The sequence below is a fragment of the Chrysemys picta genome, chromosome 1 (assembly GCF_011386835.1).
Source record: "Chrysemys picta bellii isolate R12L10 chromosome 1, ASM1138683v2, whole genome shotgun sequence".
Lineage (NCBI taxonomy): Eukaryota > Metazoa > Chordata > Testudines > Emydidae > Chrysemys > Chrysemys picta.
The window spans coordinates 344,663,674-344,690,046 of NC_088791.1; the positions used below are offsets into that span (position 1 = coordinate 344,663,674).

At 44.8% G+C, this 26,373-nt stretch overlaps 1 protein-coding gene across 10 annotated transcripts in view; it reads left to right on the forward strand.

The window, feature by feature from the left end:
- PGM2L1 (phosphoglucomutase 2 like 1) overlaps positions 1-26,373 on the forward strand; it is a 108,903-nt gene that overhangs the window by 47,757 nt on the left and 34,773 nt on the right. For 5 of the 10 annotated variants that reach the window (XR_010601330.1, XR_010601318.1, XR_010601328.1 and 2 more), the window contains exon 2: positions 6,864-7,031. The exons of 2 other annotated variants lie outside the window; for them this stretch is intronic. Coding sequence is in view for 3 of the 8 variants with exons in the window: in XM_065596299.1 (XP_065452371.1) it covers positions 6,864-7,031 (168 nt within the window). In the remaining 5 variants the exon portion in view is untranslated. Of the gene's footprint in view, positions 1-6,863; positions 7,032-9,500; positions 9,826-9,856; positions 15,420-17,836; positions 23,763-26,373 lie in introns of those variants that run through there. 3 more of the 10 variants (XM_065596314.1, XM_065596325.1, XM_065596312.1) reach the window with 3 other exon arrangements.

Genomic DNA, 26,373 nt, shown 5'->3' on the forward strand with positions numbered 1-26,373 from the left:
TGCATAGAATAACTTTAAAGGACAAATGGTGTATGTGCATTGCAGGGGAGAAGTGAAGGCCAGGAAAGGCCGGTATAAGGCTGAGATGAAAACGGGGGGAGGGGAAGCATTGGAACAAATAGCCAGTTAGCACGGAGTGGAGAAGGTCCAGTCAAAACTAGAAAATTCTGATGATATCAGCGTCTGTGGGTCCCTTCTTTGGTCACTTTTACTAGCTGGAGTCTCTGGCTGCCTCCTCCCTGTAGTTTGTTTAAAGTATAATGTACCTGGGTCACTGCATCCACTTTAATTTGAATTTAATGTTTCTGACCTTGAACATCTTCCTGAATTGTTTTAAATTCAGGTAGGTAGGGGGAAAAATCCAGTCTTAACTTGAAAATTCACTTTGCTAAATGCCTATTAAAAATTGTCCCAAGCGTTAACAAAGTGTACTCTTGGTTGACAACTAATAAAAATGGAAGTCTCCAGTTAATTAATACCACACTACTTCTTGTTGTCAGAGTGCTTTGTCTGAACAGCTGCTCCAGGCAGAACATCAGTTTTTGAGAAAGATGTTGCTGTCTGTGAGAGTCATGGTGAATGGGTGCTCTGTAGTAAACATGGTGTGTATCAAATGCTTAAAGGCAGCTAAGCTCAATATAATTACTGGAAGGGTTTTTTCATGTTCAGTGCTATGGTTGGGATCTTATATCTTCCCACAGCATCAATCATTTAGTCCCCTTGCATACATGTATATAACATCCATTGTTTGATACAGTGGGGGACAATGAATCTAATTTTTGGATAATAGAGGGAATGGTCAATGTTATAGGTCATGTCCTATGATACCTATTTCAGAAAGCAGCATTTTGGGTAATCTTGGTAGGACTGCATTTGTATAGTTACCCATTCATATCTGACTTGTGTTTAGTGCAGCTGAGTTATTGTTGAAGTTGGAACCATAACTTTGACTTTCCTCACTTCAGTTCTACCACAGCGATAATATTGCACAAGCATCACTTGTTTGTCTTTAAACCTTGGCTTAAAAACAAACAAAAAAATTGAGTCAAACCCTAACTTGTGTAGTAAGTGACAGTTGGTCTCTGAGACTATGTGGATTATCTCAGTGAAAGTCATGAGCTTCCTCATTCTGGAGAATGAAACAAGACGTTGCTCTTTAACTGGGTGTCCTGAACCACAAATCGCAATGTTGCTATGAAGCTATTTAGGCACGTTGCGTGGCCTACTTGAGAATGTAGAGGATGTAGCAGATTTCCTCAAACTTCCCCCTGCCATCAAGGTCCATCATCCTGTAACTTAAGTCTTCCATTACTATTACCCTGCTCTAATGTGCACAAATTAGAAAGCTTCTTGAGTAACAATTATATTGGCTAAAGCTAACAGATCTGCTATCAGATCACTTTTAGAGTCCATTGAACTAGCAGGGCTCCAGGTGGGTACAAGGGCCTGCCTGAGAGGATACAACTGCAGGTTAGGTACAGTATTTAAATTATGCTCTTGATAACTCCAAATTAATGCCTCTTTCAGAAAGAGAGGCTTTTGTTGCTGACTTCCATAGTAACAAGACAACAAACCTACTTCTGTCATCAAATTCACTTGTAATCATAGAAGATTAGGGTTGGAAGAGACCTCAGGAGGTCAGTTAGTCCAACCCGCTGCTCAAAGCAGGACCAACCCCAACTGAGTCAAACTTAAATTTAAAATAGTTAGTTGCAAAACATGCTGGGCAGCTGACTTCATCCAACTACTGTTTATTTAAAAGGAAGTTTGTTTCTGTGTTCTTGTGGTTTCTGTAGAAGTATGCTACCATAGATATTCACGTATTGACTCTGCATCCAGATAAAACTCATGGATACTTGGCCTCTTAGAGACTAGGCCATTAAAAACAAATCAACTTTTAATCTGATTTGCCTTTAATTTTATTGCAAGCCTTTCTAGTTGACATAGACCTCGGAGAGTGTGTCTACACAGCTTCTGGGAGCAAGTCTTGTAGCCTGCATGGACAGACTTGTTTTAGTGGGGCTTCCACTAGCATGCTTACAAATAGCAGTGTGGATGTTTGGGTTTGGCCTGTGGAGCCTAGGGAGCCCAAATGTCAAAGCAGTGCCTACACAGCTATTTTTAGCACACTAGCCCAAGCCCTGCAAGTGTGAGTCTGTCGAGACTCGCTCCCGGCAGCTGTGTAGACATACCATAGAGTCCTTGGTAAAATGCGCTGCATTTAATTTCACTCGTATCCCCAGTCTTTTCAGCAGTTGGGTCTAATCTAATTCCATAATAAAGAAGCAACAAACTAGACATTGTTAGTTGCCATACAAATAATCCTAGCAGAGGCAGAAAAAGGTACTGCCAGCAGTTTAAAAACAGCAGTGGGGACCTTGACCAAATAAAAGCAGTTTCAGCTTTCCTGGGGTAGATTTGTACTGGTTTTGAGGAATCAGGTAGGGAATATATCTAAGCCCAGTTAAATTATTTAGATCTAACTGGATTTTTCTGTCATGGAAGGAAAGTATTTTGAAGGAAATATCCTCTCAGAATGGGTACTCAATGAGGAGCATGTCAATTATTGTTCAATAGCCCTATTGATCATCAGCATGAATCTTTGAAATAATGGACCACTTGTTGGCAAGCATGATGATGAGTCAGGTCACTGTCAATCAAATGGGATTTTTCCAAATAACAGGTTGGACAATGGATTGGAGGCTTTTGACCATGAGAGAGAGTTTGACACTGTCTTCAGTTGTATGATGGTTACATACAAGGACCTCTGAGTCATTCTTCTGGTTAAGTGTCAGTGCCCATACTAGAAAGACAAGGTGCGAGAGGTAATTGGACCAACTTCTGTGAGAGAAGTTTCAAGCTTACACAGAGATCTCCCATCTTGCCAGTCTTACATTATAAATGGCAAATATTTGCATACAGTCTCTAATTCTGACCAGGATTTTCTGACCTATTTAAAAATATTAAATTGTCTGGGTACTGTTTGTATCTATTATAGTTCACTTGGTACATGGCCAGTGAGGAATGCTAATCTTATTTTTTTTTTTCGATCTCTGAATTAACCCCCCACACACACACACACAAAATATCTCAGCACAATGAGTTGGAGCTATTAAATTGTGCATATGGTTAGTCTGTGACCATATACCCCTATGATTATCTAGTTCATTCCTTTCTTTTATGCCCACTTGTTGCATCTTGTTTTAAGCTAGTTTGTAAGCTCCTCATTGTATGAACCACCTCTTCTTATATGTTCAGATAGCACCCTGATTCTTATTGGGGCTCCTGGATGCTACTATAATATAAATAATGGCTATGGGCCCAATTCTGCAAACACTTCAAGTCTGGTGGGACTATTCCATTGGTAAAGTTAATCATGTGCATAAGTGTGTGGCTAGACTTTATAGTTGCATACTAGTTTCAATTGTATCTTTTTTTATATATAGAATTTTCTAATTGTAGGCTTAAAGGGACATGATTTGAAAGATCATTTGTCTGAATGTTGTATGTACTATAGTGACAGGTCACACCTAAAAGTACTGTAATTTAAAAGCTAGCAAAAAAATTCTCAATCTTTTTTTATTTTGTGTCTAGTCAGTTTCATGTTCTTCTGCAAAACTTTTCCCTTGCAGAAAAGATTTGCATAATTGTAAACAGGGGAGAAGAAATACGCTATAAAAGGAATTGGAGACAATCAGAGCATGCTGTTTAAGTCTATGTTAGAGAATTTAAATTGTCAGCATTCTTTTAAACTTCCCATACTGGTCTCTACCCAAAGTCAAATTGCATTTGACAGTCTGACTGTTGAGTGAGAGTGAAGCATTCCTCCCCACTCCCCAGTTGTAAAAAGAAACATCTGAGCTCTGAAGCGTAAAAGTTGATAAGGACTTTGTGCTTATTGAGGATGACTTCCATTGCTTAGATTGAACAAAATCTGTTTTGATTTAATCATTCAAAATTGAATGTTGGATATGTGCAGTAGAAAAATAAAGTTTACACACGCACACTTGAATATACTATGTATGCTAGTGCAATACAAATACGGAAGTGCACACGTATTGGTTTGTGGAATTCAGCAGTAGAAAGCAGAACTTGTAAGGGTTGCAAATAGAATAGCTATGGAGTAGTGAGCCTGTAAGTTGGAGACATGTCTTCTAAAACCAGCTTCCACACTTCCAGCTTCCCCCAGAAAACACTAGGAAAATCAATGAAGAAAACATGCTGAGGTTGCACAGTTAGAAATAAAAAGGGTCCAACTTCAATGTTAATCAGCTGTTGTGCAGCATGAGACATAAAAAGATGTGCCTTTTGTAATGAGCAGTAATACTTTACCCCAAAGAGTAAATGGTTCATATGTACCATGTAGTGCAAATACAGTGTACACCAGGGGTTCTCAAACTGGGGGTCGTGACCCCTCGGGGTCGTGAGGTTATTACATAGGGTGTCGCGAGCTGTCAGCCTCCACCCCAAACCCTGCTTTGCCTCCAGCATTTATAATGGTGTTAAATATGTAAACAAGTGTTTTTAATTTATAAGGGGTGGGGGGGTCACACTCAGAGGCTAGCTATGTGAAAGGGGTCACCACTACAATAGTTTGAGAACCACACTCTTTTTTTTTCTTCTTCTGGATAAACCTCTAATTTTATATAATTCAGCCTTGCCTCAAATCAAGCAATAAAAGTTGCTGTTGGAACTGCAGTTTCTGCTTTGCATTGCCAGAGTTTATAATGAACCGTGCAGTCTTCACATTGCATAAATGCTGGGTTTTATATTTTAAAATATTTTTTACAATTCTGATTAAATTATTGGTACACGACAGTAGTAATTTTGTCACTACTTAGAGACACTGAAGCTGCTTGTGCATTCATATTTACATTCCCCTACATAAAAACAAATCTTGTCCTATCCTTTTTTTGACTACTGTGGGTACTCACAGATCCAAACACATTTCTGAGGCTGAATGTAACTTGAATATCCCGCACATGTCCTGACTGTGACACCGACTCAATTGTTGCTTGACTCCTCTGCCTGTCTCTCTCACCATCAGAAGTTGGTCCAATGAACAATAGCATTTCACCCACCTTGTCTCTCTAATATCCTGGGACCAACACAGCTACAACAATACGGCATATCCTCTGCTTGAGTAACTTAAAGGTAAACTGGACAATGCACTAGGGCAGTGGTTCCCAGACTTTAACAACCTGTGAACCCCTTTCACTAAAATGTCAAGTCTCACGAACCCCCTCTTAAAATTAATATTTCCAGGGATTTTCTCCTTTACCTGAGTATAAATTATAAAAGCAGTGATCTTGGAAATACACAATTTGTTTTTATGACATGCTTATTACACACTATTATTTATTATTATTAATCATTACAGTATTTTGATTACATTATGAAAATGGCAACACTCTTCCAAGATCTCACTTTCGTAGCTTGTATCACTTTGAATAAGCCTGTTGTAAGACAAGGCTCCTGTGTTTCATCAAGGAATACCAAATGTGAAACAGCATGAAGGTATTTAAGAAGCCAACTCAAAGAGTTCCTCCTATACAAGCGTTCAGGTCTTGAGCAGTCCACGCAAACAATGCACGTTACAACAAAGCTTAAACTTGTTCTTCATAATCATTTTAAAAACAAGACTAGCTGCCTATTAAATTTTAAAAAACAGCAAAAAATATCCACCACCCTTTCCATTTCTTATAAGGAGTCTTGAAGTTTAAATCTCCTCAGTGTGATAGATAGGCTTGCTTTGATCTGCTTAGCTCTTGGAAGTCCAGGGGCTCCGGGCTCTGGCCCTGTGCTGCCTGGGGTCCCTAGGGACAGCTCTGTCCGCCATTCAGGATTTTTTTCCTGAGAACCCCCTGTAACATCTGAACCCCCAGGGGTTCACGAACCCCAGTTTGGGAACCACTGCACTAGGGAATGGTTCAGCATTGGCCGCTAGAAACTAATAGTATTACCTAATACTGTAGGGGATAGTGTTTTGAAAGGCATCCTTGGAGTCCAACTCCCACTGACTAACGGTGCCTTTGAAAATTTACTCATAAGTCTTTTAAAATTCCCAATTCCTGGTGCAGCTGACAAGCAATTTTGTTGCAACTCTTTGAAATATAAACTACTCTAAGCTGTCTGGTTCTGGGTCTTAACTTTGGAAAGGAACATCTTCTGGAGTACAATTCACTTCCTTAATAATTAAGTCATGCATAATTAGATTTGGCAGAATTTGACTTTGTCAGTTTGATGGATAATATAAAAAATGTTGTTGTTTTTTTTTAAGCATTTTTCTGACTTTAATCTATAACTTTTCACAGCGGCAGGAAATTATGGGGTATTTCAGACAATAGGAAGGTCAGCGAATAATTATTAATCACTGTAGATGTTGAGATTCAGAAAGTTAAAGCTTTGTAACTGCTAAAACACAACTAGTCAACATCACTTGTCAAAATATACAAAGTAAATTTGAGCCTTGACTCAAATTCTAGCAAGTTCTCAAGCAGCATTTTTCTTTCTTTGCCTATATGTACATTTTGATTATTATAGATGGGAATATTTGTGTTGATTTGTGTGTATATGGTGAAATTGACATTTATCAATAAAAATCTACTACTTCCAAGCCTATGCATAATTAGATATGTTTGAATAGAGAACGTTAGAAGTGACAAAGGTTAGAGCAAAGAGTGATCCTTTCTTACACCAACATATTCTATTCTAAAAGAGCTTGGGTTGTGGATCCGGAGACCACTTCTTCCTATCCTGTGAATTAGTGAGAATTATTTTAACACAAACTGCACTGCAGCAGTAATTGTTCCATCAGATCCACCTTGAGCAGTGGGAACAGAACCTTCCTTTTTCTTTTGCAGAACCCTAAAACAAAAGCGCAGATTGAAAACCTGGTACGGAATGGGATGAACAAGGAGCTGCGGGATCGCCTCTGTTGCAGGCTGACCTTTGGGACTGCTGGACTTCGTTCTGCCATGGGGGCAGGCTTTTGCTACATTAACGACCTTACAGTGATCCAGTCAACACAGGTAACTTGGGTAGCACTATACAGTCAGACTTTTGGTTTATACTTTCATAGTAATCATCTTGATCACTTCAAATTATGCCTTTCATCTTCAAAATTCACAATGCATTTAAACTTACTTGAAGCTATATATATGAATTGCGTCACCCATCACTGAAATCCAGCCTCATGGGTGGGATGTGGCAACTGTTCAACAGTACGCAGCAACACCAAAACGACAGGAAGTGTAAAAATACTCATCCAGCTAAACCTGCCCAAGGCATCTTAGGTAGGCCAGATGTAATTACCTAAAGTGAAGTTTTGCCAGTGAGCTAAAGCTTTTTGTGTTAACTTCAGGGGACTCATTTGACATTACATGAGCAACCAAAATGCTCTTGTTTGCAAGTCTTTGAAAGGTATAAATAATGAGAAGGAATTTTCTATATTCTCTATTTTCAGGGTTTCTATACCCCTCCTCCCCCATCATGTGAGCAGCAATCTGGTGAGGGAGGGGGGGCGCTTGCCCTTTTGAGAGGGTCTGAGTGTGATGAAGTGGGAATGTTTCTTAATATTTTGTATGATTACTGTGCATACCTCAGTTTCCCCTATGTGCTGCATGTTGAACTAGGTGCTGGGAAGAGTTGTTTACTTGATAGCAGCCTTCAACTACCTGAAGGAGGGTTCCAAAGAGGATGGAGCTCGGCTGTTCTCAGTGGTGGCAAATAACAGAACAAGGAGCAATGGTCTCAAGTTGCAGTGGGGGAGGTCCAGGTTGGATATTAGGAAACACTGTTTCACTAGGAGGGTGGTGAAGCACTGGAATGCATTACCTAGGGAGATGGTGGAGTCTCCTTCCTTGGAGGTTTTTAAGGCCCGGCTTGACAAAGCCCTGGCTGGGATGATTTAGTTGGGAATTGGTCCTGCTTTGAGCAGGGGGTTGGGCTAGATGACCTCTTGAGGTCCCTTCCAACCCTGATATTCTATGATTCTACTCTGGCAGAGTCTCAGCAGAATATGGCCACTCCAATGGCTGGACATGTGGTGCCTGGCAACTAATGACCCTGGACTGTCCCCAACCCCCGCAGGAAGCCAGCTGGTTTTGTCCAGGTGCGGGACAGAGAGCTAAGGTAGATAACCAGGTGACCCTGTTCAGACCAGGAAGAGGAGCAAAGGATGGAGGAGAGACCCTTGGCGTTGTATAGTGTGGGCTGCTGGAAGCAGGAGAGACACTTCTGGACTGGGGACAAAGGAGGAGGGGCAGGACTGACCCAGGTGGACTATGCTGTAACTTTTTCTATTCTCGATGCTAAGTAAGGACTTTCTATGCTGTGTTCCAGACATGTAATAAACCCTTCTATTTTTACAATGCTATCTGAGTCACTGAGGTTGGGGGTCCATTGCTTCCTTTGGATGTGTAAGTCTCCCCCCAGGTGGCCAATTCGAGTGGACTCACTGAGTGAAATGGGTGCTGAAGGCTCTGAAGTTCGGACCCAGGAGGCAATGAAGCTAAGGGGTTAACACACTAAAGGGCTTCTCCCAGGGACTGTTCCAGAGCTGTGCAAGGCACCAGACCTGTGCAGCCTTAACATTGAGGTTCTCTCCCTGCCCCTCATTTGAGCCAGCATCTGGAAAAGTCCTGCCCCTTTGGATGGGGAGCTGAGAACATGCATACTTCATGCATATCACAAACTGTAAAGCAGGAGGTGGATGGGAACACACATTGAGATGCATGGAGCAGTTCACATGTCTCAGATCTATTGTTTTAGATTATATTCATCTCCGTGGGGTGTTTGCATGCTGAGAACATCACATTGAAACGAATAAAGAACAGGAGTACTTGTGGCACCTTAGAGACTAACAAATTTATTAGAGCATAAGCTTTCGTGGACTACAGCCCACTTCTTCGGATGCATATGCATAAGCTTATGCTCTAATAAATTTGTTAGTCTCTAAGGTGCCACAAGTACTCCTGTTCTTTTTGCGGATACAGACTAACACGGCTGCTACTCTGAAACCTGTCATTGAAACGAATGTGCCACTTCACACCTTTCAGACCCTCCTATGCTGTCAGTGGATGTGTAAAGGAGCCCTTCCCATCCTCACTTCCTCTTTAAAGGACACTTCTGACTATTCTAAAATCTGCATGCTTGCATTGGGTTTCTTGAAATTACCTGTGACTCGTGGGAGTGCAGAGTAGGGTTGGTGATTCAAACTTGGGGTCACTTGAACTAGGGTTTCCAGAGATATAACCTGGGAGGGGAAAATTGGTGTGTTTTGGGGTTTTTTGTACCGAGGTAGAGATCAAACTGTTGCTGTGATGCAGGTCAAAATGGTCTGTCAGTTTTGATCTCAGGTTTTGCATGGCACCTGCTAATTCTCTGGGGGACTCTGGAAAAATTGCTGCCCCAACAGACCCACTCCTTTGCTGTATTTGGCCCTGCATCAACTTCTGCCTTAATTCCCCCTGCCTTCTTTTTGCCTCTTCTGTGTGTAGTAGTGTCCTGGCTACTTCCTGATCTCTGGACAGATGAATGTGGTGTTTCCAAAGACACACAGCATGGAAGTTGATCGCTGAGGGAAAAGAAGTATGTGCGCTGCCTGGGTTGGCAGCATGCGGATTCTTGGTGATTCCTGGATCATGAGGTTGCAGAAGTTTGCAGGAGAGCAAGAAGTACACCATGGCATGGGGATTGCTGGCTACAGGCTGATCCGGGTGAAGAGAGTTGGCTTGCATTAGCATCATGTTTTACCCATCCTGCAGCATCTAACTGGTGACTTAAGAGGTTGTGATCTATTGGACCTCATGGTGATTCACTCAGGTGGAAATAATCTTTTTTTTATTCCTGGTATACACCTCAAACCATGTCTGATAGCAGATTTGGACAGCATCAGAAATGTGTGTCCAGGAGCTGTGTAATAGTTTTCTCTGATTTGGCTGAACATTTGAATAATCAGTACAGTGACAATATGAAAGTTGTTAAGAGTCAGAACAATATTAATCAGGAAATGGGCAGGTGTGTGGCTACCCAGTAAATGTATATTGCAGGGGTCGGCAACCTTTCGGAAGTGGTGTGCCGAGTCTTCATTTATTCACTCTGATTTAAGGTTTTCCGTGCCAGTCATACACTTTAACGTTTTTAGAAGGTCTTTTTCTATACGTCTATAATATATAACTAAACTAATGTATGTAAAGTAAATAAGGTTTTAAAAATGTTTAAGAAGCTTAATTTAAAATTTAAATTAAAATGCAGAGCCCCCAGGACCGGGTGGCCAGGACCCAGGCAGTGTGAGTGCCACTGAAAATGAGCTTGCATGCTGCCTTTGGCACGCGTGCCATAGGTTGTCTACCCCTGGTATATTGTATGACACAAAAACATTATTCTTTGAGAGATTGCACATGTCCATTCCACTTTAGATCCGTGCATGCCTCGTGCATGGCTGTTGGAGAACTTTTCCCCTCCTTAGTACCGGTTGAAGCGGTTTGAGTGGTCTGTCGCTGCACGCCACTGCATGCTGGTATAAGAGGGCAGAGCTGCCCCTGACCCCTCCCAGTTTCTTCTTACCATCAGTGATGGTATTGGAAGTCTTGCTATTGTCAGTTTATTTCCCTCACTCTTTGCATAAAGTCTGTTTCTTGTTCAGCAGTTAGTTACAGTGTATAGTTAATGATAAGTTTTAGTTTTTGGTCTCTTTTGGACCAAATTTGATTCTCTGGTCCGGAACTGGTAGAGAGAGTCATACCCCTCTCTCTCTCTCTCTGGGGTTTAAGTCATAAAAACATAAAAATGGCCATACTTCAGACCATAGGTCCATCTAACCCAGGTTCCTGTCTTCCCACAGTGGCCAATGCCGGGTTCTTCAAACAGAATGACAGAACAGGTAATCATCAAGTGATCCATCCCCTGTTGCCCATTCCCAGATTCTGGCAAACAGAGGCCAGTTACACTGTCCCTGACCATCTTGGCTAATAGCTATTGATGGACCTAGCCTCCATGAATTTATCTAGTTCTTTTTTTGAACCCTGTGTGACAAACCCAGACCAGTGGGGTACAGGAGTCTGGTAGAGGGCAAATATACTGGTCACTGGATGAGTAGTTTTCTGTTCCCTGAGTGACCAGAGCAGGGGCTGTACTAGAGTAATCAGGAACCTGCTAGAACCAGTTAAGGCAGGCAGGCTAATTAGGACACCTGGAGCCAATTAAGAAGAAGCTGCTAGAATCAATTAAAGCAGGCTAATCAGGGCACCTGGGTTTTAAAAAGGAGCTCACTTCAGTTTGTGGCGAGAGTGTGAGGAGCTGGGAGCAAGAGGAGCTGGGAGCAAGAGGCACAAGGAGCTGGGAGTGAGAGGCACAAGGAGCTGAGGAGCACCACCGTTACCAGACACCAGGAGGAAGGTCCTGTGGTGAGAATAAGGAAGGTGTTTGGAGGAGGCCATGGGGAAGTAGGCCAGGGAGTTGTAGCTGTCATGCAACTGTTACAGGAGGCACTATAGACAGCTGCAGTCCACAGGGCCCTGGGCTGGAACCCGGAGTAGAGGGCGGGCCTGGGTTCCCCCCAAACCTCCCAGTTGACCTGGACTGTGGGTTCTTCCAGAGGGGAAGGTCTCTGGGCTGTTCCCCAACCCACATGGTGAATCTCTGAGGCAAGAAAATCCGCCAATAAGCGCAGGACTCACCAAGATAGGGGAGGAACTTTGTCACACCTGTTATAGTCTTGGCCTTCACAACATCCTCTGGCAAAGAATTTCACAGGTTGACTGTGTGTTGTGTGAAGAAATAGTTCCTTTTGTTTGTTTTTAAACCTCCTGTTTTTAAGTCCTGCTAGCTGTGTGCCGGTCAGTGACCCACACCCCAGCTTCCTAAAATGTTGGGGGAGTTTCACATCAGTGAGAAATATCACCTTTTATAGATGTTTTAAACCTCACCCAAAAAAAATAGAGCTGTGAGACTTAAATATTTCCTTATGGAGGCAGCACTTGGCCCTCCATTGGAGCTGTTGGGTTCAGAGTGCGCTCCAAGTGCGGCTCCATCTGTACAGAGTGTACCTTCTGAGAGGCCTTCGCACTGTGTTCTGTATCTCTAGAACTGATGAGACCCAGATCTGCCAAAGTCATGGTATGTTGTCCAGAAAGACCTTCGATACCCAGGCCATCTAAAAGCAAGAATTCTGAGAGGGACTCTGAAGGGAAGCATTCTCCAGCATGCTCATCTGCTGCAAAAGGGGGTTTGTCAAGCCCAGAACCTGTGCCAGATCTGTTGAGGCCGATTCCTGAAGTGTCTGTGTCGGACCCAAGATCCAATTTCGATATTGACTACACCAGAAGAGTACACCGCCACTAGAGAATTACCGAACCTCTTGGTACCAGTGTCCCTTGTGGTTCAGGAAGGGTTTCAGCCCTCACTGGAAACTGGTCCCTACACCACCTCTGCAAAAGCATACAGTACTGATGCTACTTCTGGTGCCTAGGAGGCCTGTACATTCTAGGGGCTTGCCACCGTTAATATCCCTGTTGCCACCATTTCTGGGTTTGGCTTACTGGTCTCCTGTCCACAGGGTTCTGCTCCACCATTATCGCATGATTGAGTCATTTTCGTTGGATCTGGAAATGGGTCCTATTGTGTCCCACATCAGGTGGGAAGCTTTCCCCGCATCAGAGCCCCGTGGGGTCTGTGGATGTCCCAGCAGTGGGCACATCTCAAGGGGCAATGGCCTGTGTAACCATGGGACTTTCCATCACATGTCAGTGGCTATTCTGGACACGGTGGGGTGTCTCTCCTGCTGCTAGGACTTCTCCTCACTTGTCTGAGCTGGCTTCATCAAAGATCTGCACTGCAGACAACATTCTCTGACCAGGACTGAGCAACTGGAAGATGTTCAGACAGCTCCTCCGCTACAAGAGGCAGACTAGCCATTGCCTCAGTGTCCTGGTGTGTTTGTGTTCCTCATCACCAGATGAGGTGGTGAACTTTTCTTGACCACAAGAAGATAACAAGGCTCACTAAGAATTGCTTAAAAGGATGGCAGCAGTTTTACACATTCAAGGGAAGAGATCTGCAGACCCTCCACTTAACAGCGGTGATGCTTTGTGGCTAACACCAGTAGAAATGACTTGCTTGAAAGATATGAAGGAGGTGCTTCTGAACAGCAGAAAGCTTCCATTAGGCATGCTTACCTGGCCAAATGGAAACGTGTCTCTATTTGATCTCAGCAGAGAACTGTGTCTCCAGTGCATGCTTCCATTAACCACATTTTGGATTATTTGTTGCACCTAAAACATCAAGGCCTGACCGTTAGTTAGTTCCATTAAAGTACATTTGGCAGCCATTGCAGCATTCCACCCTCCAGTGGGTGAGTGCTCACTTTTTTTCCAACCCCATAACTATCAGATTTCTAAAAGGGTTGGACAGATTATAGCTTCAGGTGCAAGTATTTGTTTCCCCATTGGATCCTAACCTGGGCCTAACAAAATTAATGGGGCCTCCCTTTGAATCTTAACTGTGCATTTCCTGGTTCTCAGAAGTTTGAGTTTTGCTCGTTTCAGTATTCTGCAAGAGGACGATATACTGCCAAGCAATCTTAACGCTGCATTAAAATTTTTTTGCCATTGAACCTTGAAAGTGTTACACAGCCTGGGCTCAGGGTATTGAAAAGATTGTCTAAAGCTCTAGGCCAAAGGCCATGGTTGACAACTGCTTTCCTCTGGCACACCGGAATTCTCAACCGTAAGAGTATAAAGATTATCTGTGCGGAAGACGGAATCTTCTCCAGGAGTGGCCCAAGACTGGGAAATGAGCTCCCCCAGGAACTAAGAACCATCACAAACTGCGCAGTGTTTTGCGTGAAGTGCCAGGTGCATTTCTTGACCTTGCCTTCTCTAATGTAAATCTATAGCAAAAGGTATATTTGGTTAATTAAAAAAAAACTCCTACCAAAACAACACTCCACTGCACACACTTTCTTCTGGGGAGGGGAAGAGCGAACAACCACATGACAGATGTATAGTCATGTTGCTTAACACACTTATTGGAAGATGCTCAGATACTATGGCAATGAGCGCAGTATAAAAGCTTCTGTAGAGCAGAATCCGTGTTGGCACTTGGTTTAGCTACAGTAGTGATAGGGATGATGAAACTTCTGAAGGAAAAATGTCTAGTGGCCTTGTTTGCTAAATAAATGTCTTGTTGATGCAAAGGAAGTTAATTAGTCACTTCACTTTTTGACCTGTGTGGTGGTGAGTTTGGAGCTGTTCACGCTCCAAAGGCCTGAAAACTGCATGCTGCCTTTGTGTTTTGGTCTGCTGAAAGTGTGAGTGAGCTTGGATTGGCTGACAGAATAAACGGTCTTGGCAGGAAGTATAAAGTTTCATTTTATGCACTAGGGAATCAGTCTTTTTCTAGTGCTGTATCGTGTGAATTATGTTTTGTGTGTGGGTTATTGAAAGTCAAACTGGTTGGTATTTACTCTGTAAAGACTCTGTTTTGGGTTGTTTACTTTCTGTGGTTAGGTATGCTACTGTGATGATCTCGAGGAGCCAGCTAAAACTTACTTCTGAAGCAGAAAGGCTTTTGATTTAATCTCTGTTTGCGGAGTACTTTCAGTCTTCTTTGCTTTGGGATTTTAACTACAGTACATTAGAGATAAGGTATAATGGGAGTATGTTAAATGGGTAATCCTGATTTACTAAAAATTTTTAACGTCTTCATTCCCATAGCAGTACTTTAAATGGCCTTTAGTGTAATTAAATTTGTTTCCTTTTAAGGGTTCCATTGAAGGCTTTGTTCTAAGTATACCCTGTACTCCTTGGCACTGAGGTTTTGTGATTGAACTGGAGGTCATACAATCACACAAAGGCCTGATCCAGAGAGGTGCCCGGCACCCACTACTATTCGCTCTTGGGGGATTGTGAATGTTTAGCACTTTTCTGAATTAGGCCCAGGAATGCAGTATAAATCTGCAACAAGCATTAGTTTCTAGGCATTATGATTACATTTAGTATAGGGTTGCCATACGTCCGGATTTCCCCGAACATGTCCAGCTTTTTGGTGCTTAAATCCCCATCCGGGGGGAATTTCCAAAGAGCCGGACATGTCTGGGGAAATAGGGAGGCATAAGCCAGGGTCCGCCCAGCACGATCTGCCGGGTCCACAGCGCAGCCCAGCTGCCCCAGCTACAATGCTCAGGCAGGGAATGCGGGGGGCTCAGGCTTCCCTCGTGGGCGGGGGCCCCCCGGCCACTGGGGGACCCTTCCTGTGGCCCCGTTGCCCCACACAGCTTGGAACGTCGCAGGAGCTGTTTCCGGCGGGGGACAGACAGGCCGGGGAATGTGCTCGGCGGCAGGAAGGAAGCTGCGGCCGGGGCTGCAGGGACCCGCGCTGCCAAGCGTCTGAAGCCCTCAGCAGGCAGAGGCTGCCGGGTGAGCGGGGGAGCAGGGGCAGGGCAGGCGGGGGCATAAAAGCTGCAGGGCGAGTGGGGAGCAGGGGCAGGGCAGGCGGGGGCATAAAAGCTGCAGGGCGAGTGGGGAGCAGGGGTCACAGAGGCTTCAGGGGCAGGGAGGTGCAGGGGCTGTAGGGCAAGTGATGAGCAGGGGTCACAGAGGCTGCAGGGGAGGGGGGCGCAGGGGCAGGGGCTATAGGGCGAGTGGGGAGCAGGGGTCACAGAGGCTGCAGGGGCGGGGGGCGCAGGGACGGGGTAGGCTGGGGGGTGCAGGGGCTGTAGGGCAAGTGGGGAGCAGGGGTCACAGGCTGCGGGGGGGGTGCAGGGGCTGCAGGGCGAGTGAGGAGCAGGGGTCACAGAGGCTGCAGGGGGGTGCAGGGGCAGGGTAGGCGGGGGGCGCAGAGGCTGTAGGGCGAGTGGGGAGCAGGGCTCACAGAGGCTGCAGGGGGGTGCAGGGGCAGGGTAGGCGGGCGGCGCAGAGGCTGTAGGGCGAGTGGGGAGCAGGGCTCACAGAGGCTGCAGGGGCGGGGAGGGGCAGGCGGGGGGCGCAGAGGCTGCAGTGGCGGAGGGGCTGCAGGGTGAGTGGGGAGCAGGGAAGCACTTAGCAACCCCCAACCAAGATCAGAGCGGGAGGGAGAACGGGGAATGCAGGGTGCTCAGAGGAGGGGCCAGAGTTGGGGAAGGGGCGGGGTTGGGGCGGAGTTGGGGCAGGGCCAGGGCCCCATGGAGTGTCCTCTTTTTTCAGTGTTGAAATATGGTAACCCTAATTTAGTATGTTACTGAAATCTACATCCACAGACTCTTCCAACAGTGCTAGAAACACTATTGCTCTTTTAAAACGAATATCAGAAACACAAAATGCTGAGTCACATCAGGGTTGCGTCAGAGTAGGAGAAAATTCTAGCCTGTGTATGTCTGGATAAACATTAGATATTCAGCAAATCGATATTTTCCAAAGCTACTTGCCCTCATCTATGATCAAATGGCTTTATGCATCCGAAGAAGTGGGCTGTAGTCCACGAAAGCTTATGCTCTAATAAATTTGTTAGTCTCTAAGGTGCCACAAGTACTCCTGTTCTTCTTTTTAAGGGCCTCAGTGGTCTCTGATCTTACACTACTTTGTGGTACTCTGAGAACTGTAGTATCATAACTAAATGGTTAATGGTCCATATATAGTAATTATTATGGAAGTGTTTGAAAGCGGTCAGTGGGGATGCTGAGAATGGAAAGCAGAGAGAAGTTCCAAAAGGGAATGGGATTTGAAATGATTCTTGTAGTTTAAATATTGGCGATACTCTGGGCTCTCCCTGTCAGCTTTCTCCTGTAGCACTGGCACAAAGAACAAATGTTGACAAGGTGGGAGCGATTCAGTCAACTCAAATCTCAGACTTGGGGTCTCTTACTGGCTAAATGATATTTAAATGAGGTTGTGAAAAGACTTCCCTTATAGTGGATATTGTAACATGTCATAAGTGGCAGGTAAAACTTCCACCTGACTTGTAAAGATATAAAACAACTGTTGTTTTACCACACAGTGAATATGCTCTATATGAAAAGTTTTAGTAGGTAAACAGTTCTTGTAGGTTGAATCTCTAGTCTGTAGAAGTAGGTGCAGTATGAAAAACCTGCCACACTTTGGAGGAGAGTGTTATCAATTAGATTGTGGTAGTACCCAACCGTGCCAGGGACTTTCCAAACACAGACAGAGATGAGCTCCCTGCCCTAGAGAGCTCATACTCTGCAAAGACTAAGGCCTGGTTTACACGGCCAAGTTTTTTTGCTAAAAGGCAGCTTTTGGCGATGAAGCCGCAGAGGTGTACGCGCTGCAAAGCCACTTTTTGCGACGAAACTCTTCTGTTGCAGCGCTGTAATCAAACTATCTCCAAGAAGGCTAATGGCATTTTGGGCTGTATAAGTAGGGGCATTGCCAGCAGATCGAGAAACGTGATCATTCCCCTTTATTCGACATTGGTGAGGCCTCATCTGGAATACTGTGTCCAGTTTTGGACCCCACACTATAAGAAGGATGTGGAAAAATTGGAAAGAGTCCAACGGAGGGCAACAAAAATGATTAGGGGGTTGGAGCACATGACTTATGAGGAGAGGCTGAGGGAACTGGGATTGTTTAGTCTCTAGAAGAGAAGAATGAGGGGGGATTTGATAGCAGCCTTCAACTACCTGAAGGGGGGTTCCAAAGAGGATGGAGCTCGGCTGTTCTCAGTGGTGGCAGATGACAGAACAAGGAGCAATGGTCTCAAGTTGCAGTGGGGGAGGTCCAGGTTGGATATTAGGAAAAACTATTTCACTAGGAGGGTGGTGAAACAGTGGAATGCATTATCTAGGGAGGTGGTGGAGTCTCTTTCCTTGGAGGTTTTTAAGGCCCGTCTTGACAAAGCCCTGGCTGGGATGATTTAGTTGGGAATTGGTCCTGCTTTGAGCAGGGGGTTGGACTAGATGACCTCTTGAGGTCCCTTCCAACCCTGATATTCTATGATTCTATGATTTATGAGAGTGATAAGGCTTTTTGCGCAAAGGTTTTATTGCCAAAGTGCCAGTGTAAACACCTTGTTTGCTTTTATCACTGTCATTGTCCTCTGGAGATGTCCCACAATGCCTGCAGTGACCGCGCTGCTCATTGTTTTGAACTCTGCAGTCTTGCAGGCATGTGTCTCTTTCCTTCTGACAGCTGGTGTGCTGTGCTGCTCCTGGAATCATAGAGCAAATCTTTAACGTGGAATGTTCCACAGTACGTACACAGAGGCAGGCGTGTGTGTGTGTGTGTGTGTGTGTGTGTGACATGCTGTGCAGAGCCAGAGAGGGAGCCAGGGGTTGGTGTCAGGGGTTTCCCCCTGCCTCAGGACAGTTTGCTTTTGGCAGCTGTCTGAACTTAGGACACAACCATAGGCGCCAACTTTTCCAGGCGCCGGTGGGTGCTCACCCCTAGCCCCGCTCTGCCCCGTCCCCATCACAACCTCTTCCCCAAGCGTGCCGCGTTCCCCCTCCCTTCCCAGTGCTTGCTGCTGCGAATCAGCTGTTTCATGGCGGGAAGCGCTGGGAGGGATGGGGGGAGAAGCAGAGCCGTGGCACGCTCAGGGGAGGAGGTGGAGCGGAGGTGAGCTGGGGCAGGGCAGGACAGCCCCGGAGCACCCACGGAGTCGGCGCCCATGGACACAACATTCCAACACACTCACTTTCCCCCAGCACACACTGTCTCTCCCCCTTCATGCACACACACTCCGTCACACACTCTCTTCCTCCCCCCCCCCCCCCTGCACTTCAGTTAAAAAGTGGCATGGAACAATGGGGTTGAGAAACCTGCATCATGAGATGCTGTACCTGCCCCGTAAGGCATTGCAACCGTTCCCAAAGCACCCTGCAGCCAGTTGCACAGTGGGATAGCTACCACAGTGCACTGCTTTCTTTGTCGTTGCAAGAGCTGCTAGTGTGGATGCGCTCCAGCCATGGCTGTCCCTAGGGGGGTGCGGGTCCTAGGACAAATCAGCCTCCTTGCCGGCTGCCGGGCTGTCCCTTGCCGCCTCCTCGCTGTCCGCATACCCGCCTGCCGCTCGTCTCCTCACCCGCCTGGTTGACTCTCGCCTCCCCGTTAGTTTCCTTGCCACCTGTCCAGCACTCCACTAGTCCGCCGCTCTCCTCCTCGCCGTCCAGCCTCCCACCCCTCTCCCTCTTACTCCCCTTCCGCCTGCCTGCCTGCCACTCGCCTCCTCACCCTGCTCACCCTCCCATCTCACCTGAATATTGGGACAAATGGCGTCCCGATTGTACATCGGTCAGGATGTGGGACAAAGAGCTAAATATCGGGACAGTCCCTATTTTATCTGAGCACGGGGGCCCCCAAAACACAGGGCCCGGGGCAGTTGCCCCGATTTGCCCTACTCAAGGGACGGCTCTGGCTCCAGCGACACAAGGAGCACAGTGTGGACATGCAACAGCAGTTTAATTAAAGCGGTTTAATAAAAGTGGTCTAACTTTTGGCGTAAAAACTTGGCAGTATAGACATAGCCTGAGGCAGATGTGGGAGAGAGGAGAGGGGATGTAACATACCAGGCTAGTGATAGGCCCCCATCATTCTGCCATATGTGCAAAGAAGGATTTGAAAGCTGGGCGTGGCCTAAGGATGCTGGAGCTGGGCATTGCTGGGTGGAAGGAAGCAAAAGGGATAAATGGTGGCATGCAAGATAGGGAGGGGAATTTAGGCCATGTCGAGGCTACCGCTTATGTCAGCAAAACCTATGTCACTCAGGAGTATAGAAAAAAACCACCGCCCTGAACAACAAGTTTCACCAGTCTAAATGGTAGCATGCATCGCGCTGTGTCAGCAGGAGAGCTTCTCCAGCCAACATAGTTACTGAAACTCTTGGAAGTGGTTTTATTATGGTGATGGGAGAGCTCTTTCTCGTCGGCAAAGAGCGGCTAAACGAACGATTTTACAGTGGCGCAGCTGCATTGGTACAGCTGTGCCGCTGTAAGCTTGCTAGTGTAGACGTGGCCTAAGTGCAATTGTTAATGGCAAATTCAGTTAATTTAGAGATTACCTAAATGGAAGTGAGCAATTGCACCACTTCTCCTAGTGGCCAAGAAATCGCCTAATACATATTCTCCCACTGCTATAGAGTAGCAGCACTGTCAATCCCAAGCTTTCAAAAATGAATCCGTTCTCCAAAATAATAAGAAAAAAATTGCCTTCTGGGCTTTTGCAAATGTAGGGTTCACTTTTTTAAATTGTTACTTGCATGGAAGCTGAGATTCTCACAATCCCATGTCTCCAGGAGCTGGGGCTTTAAGAAAACCCAGAACGTGGAGGTTCATCATAATCACAAGAGTTGGCAGCACTCAAATAGATGAATGCAATTGTCTCTTAACCAAAGTGATTTAAAAAACGAAACCCCTTTGTGAGAGAACATAAATTCATAGTGCAGTCAAGAGCATGAGAAAGATCAAAGCTGTGTGAACAGAACATACTGAGCATCAGATAAGCATGTTAACTAGCCCGTCAGAAATCCCATGACTGAAATTTGTGCTGGCTGAACTATCCTGAGCTTGTCAGCATCTGTGCTGTGCCAGTTTCTGCATGGGGGAGGGAGGGAAGCTGATATACAGAACCCTGAACATATCAGGGTTTTTGAAGAGTTCAAGGAAAATCTCAGTCCAAAGACTGCAGAGGCAAGGATCTCAGGATTTATAAGTGTGAAATGGAAATTATGTATCATTGTGTCAGTTATGCAAAGATGGGCATTTTAGCTCAGAGTTTGACTAAAATAAATGTTAGACATTGTCTCTGCATTAATCTTCCCATCTGTTGGGTTCTGTAGGAGCTACTTTCATATAATGCAAGCAATAATACATGGTGCTGCTGACCTGCTTATGTGATCTCGTTTGGGTGGATGGAGTCAGGTTTAAATTAGCTTTGCTCATTTCTCTTTGACAATTTCCAGTGGGTCATGATCACCCCCTTCACAGCTAAGTGAAAATCCTTTACGGAAGTCAAATGGGGCTCAATCTTGACATTGCTTCTATTCAGCATTTGTGAAGCTTCAGAGGGTGACTCTGAGATGTCGTGTCCTACGATTCCATCAGTATGCAGAAAGACCATAACTTTCTTCTTAGCGTATGTGTTTGTGTGAATCCCAGTCTAGGTGCACCTGCACATTATGTGCACGAGATTGGGATCTGTGAATAGCAGTGTCAATTGGGACATGCCTGGCCATGAATGTTACCTTAAGGGCTGAGCAGCTGCAACTATCCCTCTCTTCTCTTACCACCTGTGGCGGTAAGATGGAACAAGCTGTGTCCGTCCAAAACCCCTTAGCAGAATTACTCTCATAAATTGGGATTAATTCCCTTCAAATAGCTTCCTCTTTGATTTGAGTTACTAAAAAAACCCACAAAAGATTTAAATTTAAAACTTTTCCTCAGCTCTTTGCATCCCTGTCTGGGCCTAAAATGGTACATTCAAAATCCTTTGGTTTCAAACAATGTCTGTTCTGCCAAGGACTCATTCCTATTACAGACGGCCACAGCAACTGTCTTTATCTTGGTGAGAGCCATGTGCCAGATTGTCCTGGTTGAAAAGGAACCGTGTTACACCGAGCAGCAGAGTCTCTGGACACTCAGCTTAAGCTATGCTTTCTCAAACAATCAATAAGGGAATTCAGACACGAGCAAGGATCAACCTCCAAATGGATCTGATCTCTTCTGTGCCCTGATATGGGACCTCTGAAGACCACCTTGGTACCAACAGCCACTCGAGCATAGAGGACCAGTACCACCACCTCACCGAGGCAAGGGAAATCTGAACATCGGATAGATATGGCTCCTTGCACTGATCCCCCTCCCATTCTTCCCACAAGAAGTTCAAACCCTTGCTCTCCTCCGAGATACAGAGCACTAATCCCGCTTGTTCAATAGGGGCAGAGGATGCTGGCTCTATCTCCAGCTCACCATTGAAGAGGCACAAGTTACTTGGTGCCTACACTTGACAATACTAGTGGCAGTTAGCCATTGGCACCTGCATAGACATTGTACTGTCACCAGTACAGACAATGGAAGCATTAATGGTACCGGCTAATTCAGCGTTAAAGGATGTTTGTCATGTCTCTGACATCGCCCTTAGCACCGATGACACTACACTTGCCTCTCCAGCATTATGATACAGAAGTCACCTCAAAGATTGGCACCACCTCTGGAGGAAGCTTATTGCTCATCTCCATCACCAGGGACACACCTTCTCTCTGCTGTCTAGCAGGGAGTCTTCTCTTCAGTCCTAAAGCACAAGGGAAGGTCTCTGCCTAAATACAGGGACACTCCAGAGCTTCGACTCATCTGCCTTAGCCATGGTAATGGCCTGGTCAGCCTTACCAGAACCAGCTTTGTCCCTACAATGCTCCACCTTAGCCATAGGCATATACTGGGGATCTCAGTCTAGAGCAGCCAGGAGGCAATCTCCCTCCTACCATGTCAGCAAATAGAGGTCACACTCCCCTTCTGCTGGAGGAACAGACAGGTCTAAAGCATCCTGAGCGACACCCTTAATCTTCTCCCAGAGACCCATCGCTGTCCTCTCCTGACAAGTTTCTTCAACTCCTGGACTGACTTCTGATGACTTTAGAGCATTCCATGAAGCTGCTACCCTCATGTTGCAGAGACACTCAAAATAGAGACCCAGTAATTGAAGCAAAAACTTGTGAGCTTTTTGAAATAGTGTATTCTTTCACTCCTTCAAGAATAGCACTGTGAATTAATGAGGGCATCTTAGAACCAACCTAGACCCCTGTGGCAGATACCAGCAACTTTACCACCACCAACTAAGAGCAAAAATGAAGTATCAAATACCACAAAATGGTTGGAGCATCTGTCCAACACTGGATTCTTTAGAGGTCTCTGCAGTCCAGGACAAGACCAGTGTGCGAGCACCCAAAGAAATCAGCTGTCATTGAAAGAGAGGCTTATTTGTCAGCAACACTCAACTTGGTCATCAGTTATCAAGCCTTATTTACAAAATACCCTATCCTAAATCAGATAACTGTATCCCCTTCTTGGCTGAACTTCAGGAATCCAGAGTTAAAAGCCATCATTGCTGAAGGCCAGCTTGTGGCAAAAGCATCTGTACAGGCAGCCATAGATCCCTGATCATGGTGGAGACTTATGTGCAGAGAATCATGGTTACAGACCTCTGGAATCCCTTGGGAGCTGCAAAATACAGTTGAGGACTAACCCTTTAAGAGCACAGACCCTTGTGTGCACATACAGATGAAGTTACATTTCTTAAAAGGCACCAGGGCTACACTTTGCTCATTGGGTATCTACATCTCTACCCCAAATTGCAAGCTTTTAAATACCAAGGACAATCTATACAGAAGACACCTGCATACCCTTAGCAATGGTTTTCTGCATACCCACCTGGAAAGAAGTAGAGCTTCTCTTGGAGGAAACCATCTTTCTGAGTTTCTGGTTAACTTTCATCTGCTTTTCAGACTGCAGGTTTGATACCTATTAGACAAGCAATCCCCAAATCCTATCTTTTGGATATTGGCTTGCTTTCTTCCATCAGGCTTGGTCTGCAGTAAAAGAAGTGCTGAAAGTTGTCTCGTAGGACTATTCCATCCAGTTTGATCCTTGCCTCCTACCTATCCCTCTTCAGGGACCCTTCTGATGAAAATAAACTAGAAGTGGCTTCTCTGATTCCTCTAGGAGCCCTAGGAGAGGTACCCTTTTGGAATTCAGTGGACGTTTTCTGTTCTTGAGATCTCCTTATTCCAAAGAAGAAAGGGGAGCCTTGTCTGATCCAGTTTTGTGATTCAGAATGGTAATGTTTTCCACCATATGTTCTCTTCATACTCAAGACTGGTTTGTGGCTCTCTGCCTCCATGACACTCACTTTCATATCTCAATCCATCCAACCCATGGTAGATCATCTACAATTCACAGTAGGGCCCAGTCATTACCAATACGAAGTGCTGCCATTTGGTCTCTCCACAGTAAATTTTTTTTATAAAATGCCTAATTGTTGTGGCAGCACATGTAAGGAGAGATGACATTCACATTTTCCATATCTGGATGATTGGCTGAATTCCGACAGCTGAGCCACATGGTAAACTATGAAAAATCTCTCTGCGTATCGGTTTTTAGAAACTTCAATCTATTCAAAATCAGCAAAAATATATTTTCCCAAGTATAGATTTTGCTCTATCCAGATGATTGACACCACAGAAAAAACCTGCCACAAACTTCTGAGCCACATGTTAGCTTGCACATATGTGACATTACTAAGCAGACTTGATCTATGTGCATTACAGGCTGGCTAAAGTCAATGTATCACACTGCAAAACATCAAATAAGCATGCCAGTTCTACTCTGGGCTCCCAGTCTGTCAGTACCGAACAAGTCGTCAAACCAGCTGGTACCCTTCTCCACACTACTGCCTACAAAGACATTGATCACAGCTGCATCAGGAGCAGGGTGCAGTGCATACCTGGACCACCTCCATATACAAGGACCTGCATCCCAAAAGGGCATGAGGCTACACATAAAACCTTCTTGTCATGACCTGCCCCTTCCTGGGCGCACACCATATTTATCAGGGTCTGTGGATCACTAGTGCAGCCATTTAACCTCTCTAGTCTTCTCTGGATACGTGCCTATCTTGGCTGCTTATCCTAATTCTGTTTTCGAGGGCCTTGCAACTCCCTTCCAAAACCCACCAACTGACTACACTTCCAACTGCTTGGTTTGATAAACAGTAAATTTATTTAACCTGACTAGACATAACAATGGTCAGTAACCTTTCTAGTTCTTGCACTGAAAGGGACATTCTACGCTTTAGAGAACCTAGTGGAGCTTCCTCTCCTCACAGAAGCCACCCAAAGAATCTTCTCTCCCTCTCTCCAGGAGTCAACTGCTGTTCCTTCAAATTAACCCGCCGCCACCGAATTACAAGCTCTCATAGCTGACCCTACACACAATATTCCGTAAAGATAAGGTGGTTGTTGAGACCTCATCCCAAATTTATTTCTGAACTTGTCACACTTATTTGAACCAATCTACCTGTCTTCATTCCAAAACCCCATTCCTCTCCAGTGGAGAAGAAATTCCCCCACTTTAGATGTTTGTTTTTAGGCCTGTGATAGGACAGAGCCCTTCAGACACTTCCTGTCTTTTGTTGTTTTTGTTGTTGCCATTTCTCGTGCTTCTAAAGGACAAGTAGTTTCCGAGATAATATCTGAACCTAAGTGGATTACAGTGCATTTCAGGCTGCTATCACATGGCTGGTATCAAAGCTTATTCCACTAAAGTGTGCTTTAGAAACATCCACATACCTGAATTTTGTAAGGCAGTTAGTGGCAAGCAGGACTCCTCAATCCCATCTTCCAAATGGGCTTCTGCTCATCAGTCATTTAGAATTGGAGATGCATCTTACCTGACATCTTGAAGAACCACAGTTACTATAAGGTAAGTAACCATTCTGTCTCCTAGTGTAGGCAGTGCCACCTCCCATATCCTCCACTGTCTGAAGGAAACTGGAAGTTTTGAGAAAAGCAGTTCCAATAAGATGGTGATGTTATAGAAAACACTTTGGAATTGGCAGCTTTTCATTTTCATTCTAAGAGAGGGCCTCTCACCACTGGGGATCAAAATGGTGCTTACTGGATGCATCAGTGCTCCTAGATACATTTGCTACATAGCAACAATTGCCATAAACAACTTCTAATATCTAAATAGTAAATAACTTAATATTCAGACCATGCTAGACATATTTTTAATGTTCGCATTATCAGTAGTAAATATCCTATTAAAGATAAACAGGGTGAACTAAATACACTTATGAGATAACTGCTTCACCATTGGGGTAGGTGTATAAATTCACTTGTAATGAGACACTGTTGTATACGGAGTCACATTTTCTAAAGTAATGTGCAGTGTTGAAAGGATAATTTACTTTAGATAAGAAGTGAGAACTAGTACATATTCTTTTCCATAGATTGTGCTCTAAACACAAGCACGAAGACTTAAGTGAACTACTTATATAACAAAGGTAGCCCTTTTGTGTGTGTGAATTATTCAGATTTTTCTTTTATGAATTGGTTCATTATTTACAATTATCTGACAGATGGTTTGAGCATGTTTCATCCTGTGGATTAATCTCAAGTATTTGCTGCTTCAAGGATTTGTTACCTAATTTTCTGTCCGTTCTGTCTGGTCATCTGTTTCTGCTCCCTGACTAGATTCTCATGGGTATTTGCAACCTTTCTCTTCCTGTGAACACTCTAGGAACAAAAATGTACTTGTATTGCAAATGCCATTAAAGCAGATTTTCTGTCTGATTTGAACCAATGCTTATTCATGCTCATTTTTTAATCATTAACCCAGCTCTAGTGAAGCACGTCTAAAATTCATTATGCCACAATAATGGGAATAAA